General features: G+C 49.0%; 1 protein-coding gene across 1 annotated transcript in view; it reads left to right on the top strand.

Moving 5' to 3' along the window:
• Positions 1–6: 6 nt before the first annotated feature.
• FFAR4 (free fatty acid receptor 4) overlaps positions 7–7,501 on the top strand; it is a gene marked incomplete at its 5' end in the record, with an annotated part of 10,453 nt that continues 2,958 nt past the window's right edge. Inside the window, 2 exons of the mRNA XM_019502621.1 lie at positions 7–126; positions 891–1,019. Of these exons, the coding sequence (XP_019358166.1) occupies positions 7–126; positions 891–1,019 (249 nt within the window). The remainder of the gene's footprint in view (positions 127–890; positions 1,020–7,501) is intronic.

The raw sequence follows: 7,501 nt of genomic DNA, 5'->3' as shown, positions 1-7,501 counted from the left end.
CGCTCGGCGTGGGGCCGCGGCCGCCTGCTCCCCGCCGCGCTGCTGCTCATCTGGGGCGCGGCCGCGCTCGCCGCGCTGCCGCTCTGCCTCTTCTTCACCGTGGTGCGCCAGCCCGTGGGCGGCAAGGTGAGCCGAGGAGGGGCCGGGGCTGGGACTGGACAGCGGGGGCGCTGCTTGGCCTTCGGGGCTGTCCTCCCCCGCGTCTGCCGGACGGAGCGAACTAGCCAGTAGTCGCGCCTCTGCGGAGGGCTCCAGGGCTCGGGCCGCTACTTACCCTCTTACTTATCCCGCCCTGCCTGTGCCTGTGCAGCGCCTCAACTGCGGGCAAAGGACTCCCAGAGCTCCCCCTTCCCGCACGCTGCCCCTTGCACAGCTGGTGTCCGGGCCGCGGGTAGAGGAAAGGTGTGGGTCGGGCTAGGAATTAATGGAAAACCCACGCAGGCACTGAGGCAGGTGAAGCTACAGCAAACAGCAGCTGCCGGTCTGATTTCTGGTCCTTCACCTTCTAACCTTGTATTTTGCACAAGTGAATCAGAAAAGAGAGTTGGAAGGGCCTCAGGAGGTCTAGTCCAACCCCCTACTCAAAGCAGGAGTTTCCATCTGAGTATCATCCCTAGCGTAGCATTTGCTGTGTAACTATGGCAAGAATTCAAGTTTTTGCATAGCATATCTTGCCAACTGTACACCTGCCACTGTGTTAAAAGAAAATATACCACCCTGAATGAGTCTTTTGTTTTGAGCAGTGATAGTTTCTATAGCTCCTGTTAGTCAGTGGCCAATTATTTTAATAGGATGAGGGGCTAACTTCCTTAATTTACATTTTGGCCTCAGTGTAAAGTTTGCCATGGATTGAACAATGCTAATTATCTTCTTTTACTCTTTGCAAACAGGAAATACAAGTGTGCACCTTGGTTTGGCCCAGCATTGCAGGAGAGATATCTTGGGATATAACTTTCAGCATCATCATCTTTGCAATACCAGGATTAGTCATTGTGATCAGTTATTCAAAAATTTTGCAGGTATTGTTTCCTCGTAGTTTTCTATTAGAATGAAGCAGTATTTAAATAATAAGTATGATATCTGAGTGCCCAGTAATATGGGAAAAGCTGAACAGAATGGACTGTATTTGCACAAGGAGAAAAGAACATAAATAAGGCACTTCCATCTGTACCTTAAGGTAAAGTTAGTTTCACATACACTTTGAGGCATCTTATGTATCACAATTTAGGGCCCATATCAACCTAAATGCTACTAGAGATTCAAACATTTAGAACAGCTGAAAACTACTGCCATATTCTTGTACCCTGAATGCCAAATGGCTTTAATAGAAATGGTAGGACAGCAAAGGGATTGGGACTGGGACCTAAAGGCCTTAAATATATCCCCTTTCTCTATTCTATCCTTCTCCTGCTTTTGTTTTGCATTTCAATGATGTGCTTTGCATTAGTATGTAGTTATTTCCCCCAGCTTTCTCAACAGTTAATGGTGGTTAGCAAACAAAAGCAGAAGACAAAACATTTGGATCCTACCTGTTATAAGATGTTTGGTTATCTGTAGGGCTCTGCAAAACGCTTGTGTTTCATTTTGGTTTTGGATTCGGCGTTTCAACAGGACAGCAATTTGTTTCGGCATTTCAAATCGCTGTTTTGTTTTGGCCGAAATTGTTTCAAGTTTCAACACTGTTCAGGTGTTTCAGCCATAGGCTATAATGAGGAATGACTAAAATGCCTATAACTTTGTCATTTCTTGTCTGATTCTGATGAAAATTGCAGGAATGGGAGCCCCTTCTGAGGGCATGAAGCCTGCCAAGTTTCAAGGAGATGGGTGTAGGGATTTTTGGGAAACTGCACCTCAAGGTACTGAGAGCAAAACTCGTGTCACGTGTGTGTGTTACAGCAGAGTGGGGTGAAAACAGCAGGGATGATAGCCCCTGCTGAGGCCATGAAGCCTGCCAATGCTCTGGGTGACCTCGCTTACATTAGGAACACGCCCCCCTGTGTGCCTGCCTTTCCCCCATTGGTCCAGGGTAGTCTGGCTCTGCCTTGGGGGGACAGGGGCTTTTGAGTGAGACGGGGACTTCTTTTTGGGCACACTTCCACTGGTGCCAGGCTGAGGAGGAGCAAGGGCAAGGGGGTGGTGCCTGCAGAGATGCATCAGCATCCCCATGGTGCTCATGCATTTTGCTCCCTTGCCCCAGCTTGTCTTGGCTTGGCAGTGCAGGCAAATAGCATATGTGGGATCATCTGACACCTCAAAATGATCCCAGACCACACTACCCACTCGCTTCTGGGGTGCAAGTGGGGGTCCTGCCTTATTGCCCTTCTCAGCAGGCAGAGGCACAACAACAGGAGGGGCTGAGCCAGGTGCCCCCACAGCCTCCTCTGCAGTCTCTTCTGGGGAAGGGGACCTAACTGTAGGGGAATTTTGATGGGGTAGAGCACAAACTCTGCTTCCCCTCCTGCCCCAGAATTTCTTGTGCTATCAAGCTGAGGTCCCCTACTTCAAGACTGAGCTCCTCCAAGACTGGGAGCGGGAGGCTCATGCTGGGACTTGCAGTTGGGGTGGAGGAGACTGCTGCTGGTGCTGCTTGTTGTCATGCTGCTGGTCCTGGGGTTTATTACCACAGCCGGAGTCAGAGGGGGTGCAGCTGCAAGCACTGCTGTGACCGCCTTGCTCCCAGTACCAGCAGAAGCCTCATGGCTGGTTGAAAAGAGGCTGCGTCTCAGCTTGGGTGGTGGGGGACTGACACCTTTCCCTCTGCCCCCTCTCGCTCCCCTCCCAGACTTGGCAGCACTGGCCGTTCCAGCACACTTCATGTTTTCCTGTGCTGGAAAAAGTGTCTGACTGTGTGTAGTGTGTATATATGTAGGTGTCTGTGTGTGCAGTCTATCTAAGCTATGCTGTGCTTTCATGAACAGTGCCCAGCAATCACACTGTCAGGCAAAACACAGATATATTTTTTTACTTCAGGCAAAAAAAAAAAATTTAAAGGAATGGATATAAAAAGAAAAGGTGATATAGGGATAACAATACTAGTATTGAAGTTAGGCTAGTATAGCTAAGCTATCAGTGTAAGCTGTATCCTATCCAATCCTTTGCAAGTAGAATACACACTCCCTAGGTAGACAGTAGCAGCTAAGAAACAGTCAGAGTCAGTGCCTTTCAGATGCTGCTCTCTGGCGAGAGACAGGCTAACAGCTTAGGAACTCACAGGCTTATATGCTGTTTTAAAACTTTTTAAGTCCCTCCCACAGAGCACAAGGATTGGAAGGGACCTTGGGGACAGCTGGCAGACACTGGCCAGCTACAGATGTCAGTCTGTTCCCCTCTCTTCCCCCTCCCTCTCCTTACTTTCTCTTTCCCTGCAAGCCCAGGTTTGAAACACCTTTGAAACGCCAAAACATCTTCAGAACATTTCAACTTGTTTAGTTTCATTTTGAACATTTCAACACATTTTGTTTCGGATTTGGAATTTTAAGCATCAAAACGCTTGAAACACCGCTGAAACGAAACGGCAGTTGACATTTTGTACAGCCCTAATTATCTGCTAAAAATGGGTCTGGGAGCCAGAAGTTGGGCAGTATCCAGCCTAGCATGAGTGGTAGGTGCCTAAATACCTTTAAAACTGGGACTAGGTTAAGAAATGGACTTGAGAACCTCTAAGTTATTTGCCAAGTCACCTAACCTCTTTAGTCATCTGTTCTCCCCTCCTTCCCTGAGTGAATTCTGGAACTTGATGTTAGGTGCTTCTGCACAGGGAGAGTAAAGTATTTCAGAGTTGGATCCAAAACACCAAGCATTGAGCCACATCATGTTAGCCAGTGTGAAACTCTGAGCACAGATATCTGAAATTTCAGAAATGTAAGCATGTGAATCAGAGCAGGAAGATTGTCCAGTAGAGAGCCTAGAACCCTCTCCTATGTCTATTTTTTTGAATGGATGGAGGGAGGGCTCACTGTGTTTGTTTGGGTTTTTTGTAAAAAAAACAAAAACAGAAAAACAAACCCCAAACCAAACCAAAAACCCACTAGCAAAAGAAGAGGTGTTTGTGCTCCCACTGCTCCTTTTTTATTACAATAAACTCTCTAGTATTTGTCCAGGAAATGGGAGATCTGAGTTCAACACCCTCCTTAGCCAAAGGAATTTCAGATTATTTCTATTTATTATCCAGTGATTGTTTAATGTAAAATAGCTTATAGCTTGGTGGTTATGGCCCTCTCCTAGGAAGCAGAAGATATGGGGCAGTTCTATGCATATCCCAGAACAGAAGATACCTAGGGATTTCTTAGATCAGGGTGGGCAAAATATGGCCTGTGGGCTGGATCTGGCCTGCGAGGCCATTCTATCTGGCCGTGGGGCCCCTAAAAAAATTTTGAAAACTCAAATGCATCTGTCCTTGGTTCCTGTCAAAAATGACAGGAACCAGGGGCAGTAGGACCCAGGAGAATCCTCGGCGGGCTGCTGCAACAGCAGGGCCTGCGGGGTCCTGCTCCTGGGACCACATGGCTGCCCCAGCGTGGGAAGCGCAGGAAAGGGGGGAGAGGGCAGGGAAGGAGCTGGTGTGGAGTGTGGGGAGAAGTAGCCCCTCGCCCGCCCCATGGCTGGTGCTCCCTGCTGCAGCTGTTCGCAGCCTGCGCAGGGCTGTCCTGAGTAGGCACAGGTAGTCCCATGCAGGCTGTGAGTGGCTGCAGCGCGGGACGCCAGCCACGGGGTGGGGGAGGGGCCGCATTTCCCACCACACTCAGCACCATCTTGTCATCTGGCCCCGTGCTGGCTCCAGGCTCACCTGTTGAAGCTGTGCCATGGCAGCAGCAGCTGCGGCCCCCCGCTTGTTGCCCTTGGCAGCGTTGGCTGCTGTTAGTTGAGACCTTGTGGCACACATGCTGCAGGTTAGCTATCCCAAACTAGTTTCCCAGTGTGGCCTGCTGTTGAAGAACCTGTCTGGCTCTAGAGGCCTACTACGAGGTGCCTATTGAAGTTAAAAGCAACTGAGAATACTCAGAACCCATTAAAAATCATGTCTTAAGTGCTAGGGTCTTGATCCAAAGAAGACTTAGGTGACTAAAACAGAACTTAAGTGGACTTAGGCATCTAAAGTCCACAACCTGTGATCCAAAAAAACCCAACTCTGCTTGCAAGCTGCCAACAGCTGATGATACCTGTTGTCACTAGGGGCTTTCCTGTTTGATCTAGGGGCTTTCCTGTTTGATCTAAGACAGAGGCAGGCAATTATTTCGGGCAAAGGGCCGCTTACCCAGTTTTGGCAAGCTGTCGAGGGCCGCATGGGTAGCCCTGCCACTTGCCAGGTGCCCCACTCCCTGGTCACCATCTTGGGACCAACATCCCAGGGCCAGCACCGGTGAGGCCTGAAGTCCCATGCTGGCTCCAGGCTTGAAAAAAGCTGAGCATGGCCCAAAAAGGACAAAAGTGAACAGACAGGTAACTCCTGGGAGGCTTGGGCATGTCTATAAAGGGAGAGGAAGAGGCCATGTAATAAGCCCTTAAGGTGATAAGTAGTGGAATTTGCTAATTAGTACAAGACCTGGCTCCAGAATCCCTGGGGTCGCCACCTTTTTGACAAGTACACATTACATCAAGGTGTGGCAGAAAAGCAGAAGGGGAGGATCCTTAAAGGGATAGCAAGAGACAAGGACTGAGTGGCCACTAGGAAGCATCACAGCTACTTCTGGGGGCAGGCTCCAGTTACAATTACCTTCCCTAAGGTTTATTCTATTCTTGCCATTCTCTAGGTTTCTTCACAATCCCATTTCCTTTTGGGTAAACACTCTGTTTTTTGCCTGAGAAGAGATACTGTGTCTTGTGACTGGATACTTTCTTCTGATGAAGGTTTAGTCCTTGGCATCCTTTCCATCAGCCCTGGGACCTCTAAAAAACAGCTAACTTTGTGTCTGTATCTTCAAAGCCATGGTCTACTTAAAATGCTGCATTTCTTTTATGCTGTACCAATACATGGTTCCTTGTACCCAACATTCCTACTTGAAGTACAGATGTCTGTGTGGATGCTGCATAATGGATGATGGGTTTCAAAGATAGTGTCCCAAAAGAGCATGATAGCAATTCAGGTGTTACAGTTTCAAACAAGGGATCACTTATAAACAGTGATAGACAGGAGAGGTAGCGTTGTTTTGCAATGGGAAATATTTCTTTCTGCCTGTGCCCAGTTTTAGTTCATCAAACAGATCAAAACATTTTCAGTATCCCAAGCACTATGGATGTGTCAGCACCAGGGATCCAGGTTACCACTGAAAAATGTGATAAAACCTAGATTTTCTCTTGGAGATAAAGGAGATAAACCTGGATTTTCTCCTGCCTGGTGGCCATGTGCATGTGATTGTGCACATGGCACCCCCTGCTGACTGCCCTCTACGTGGGGGCCCTGGGAGCTGGGCTACAGTGAAATTTGGGGTGGCTGCAGCTACCTCCGTAGCCCCCACCAAGAAGAGCCCGATGCAGCCCCAGCTCCAGCCCACCTGCCCTGCCCCAGGCAGATATAGGGGCACACCCCCCCACCTGCCTATGTCCTCCAGGGTGCAAGCAGCAGTGGAAGCCACCCCCCACATGAGCCCTGGCTCCATCCTGCACCCCACCCCAGATGGACAGCACTTGCTTCTGCCCCCTCCCTCACCATGGGGGGTGTTGATCTGCCCCCCCCACCCCTTCCCTCCCCTTCTACCACAACGAACCTACCAGCTGCGCACAGCTGTATCAGAAATTGGATCGGTGTTGGCTGATATGCCTCCTTAAAAATCGGCTATCATTATTGGCTCCCAAAATCTCTATCGGTGCACCCCTAATGAGCAAGGATGCCTCTGTTTCTCTATGTACAAGTAACTGGTATGCTATCTAGCTAAACAGGAGTTATTGGTGTCCTTATATTGGGAAAAGACAGTTCTAGGAAAGCATTTCAATAGGTTTTGTTTCTGAATATGCCTTCTGTCATCCTTAGCATGAAAAAATAGAGAATAAGTTGCTAATACAAATGCAGGTCCTCACAGTTAACACATGCATACTGTATAAACTTCTAAGAAAAAACATTTTAAAACCAGATGCCACCCAGGATTAGAAACTGATTGGAAATCTGTTCCAGACTATAGTTTCATAGTTTGTAGGGTCGGAACGGACCTGAGCAGATCTTCGAGTCCAACCCTCTGCCATGGCAAGAAAGAGTACTGGGGTCAAACAACCCCAGCAATGTGATTGTCTAGCCTTGGCTTAAAGACCCCCAGGGTAGGAGCCAGCACTACTTCTCTTGGAAGTTGGTTCCAGATCCTAGCCGCCCTGACCGTGAAGTAGCGCCTCCTGATATCTAGCCTGAATCTACCCTCTGCCAGCTTGTGACCGTTATTCCTAGTCACTCCTGGTAGTGCTCGGGGGAACAGGGACTTCCCCAGTGCCTGCTGGTCCCCTCTGACTAGTTTGTAACAGGCCACTAGATCCCCCCTCAGCCTTCTCTTGTGGAGGCTGAACAGGTTCAGGTCCC

Source organism: Gavialis gangeticus, unplaced genomic scaffold (genome assembly GCF_001723915.1).
Source record: "Gavialis gangeticus isolate Ggan-Ray unplaced genomic scaffold, GavGan_comp1, whole genome shotgun sequence".
Taxonomy (NCBI): domain Eukaryota; kingdom Metazoa; phylum Chordata; order Crocodylia; family Gavialidae; genus Gavialis; species Gavialis gangeticus.
The sequence above is the reverse complement of the archived record's forward strand: the minus strand, read 5'-3'. Positions and strand labels throughout refer to the sequence as shown.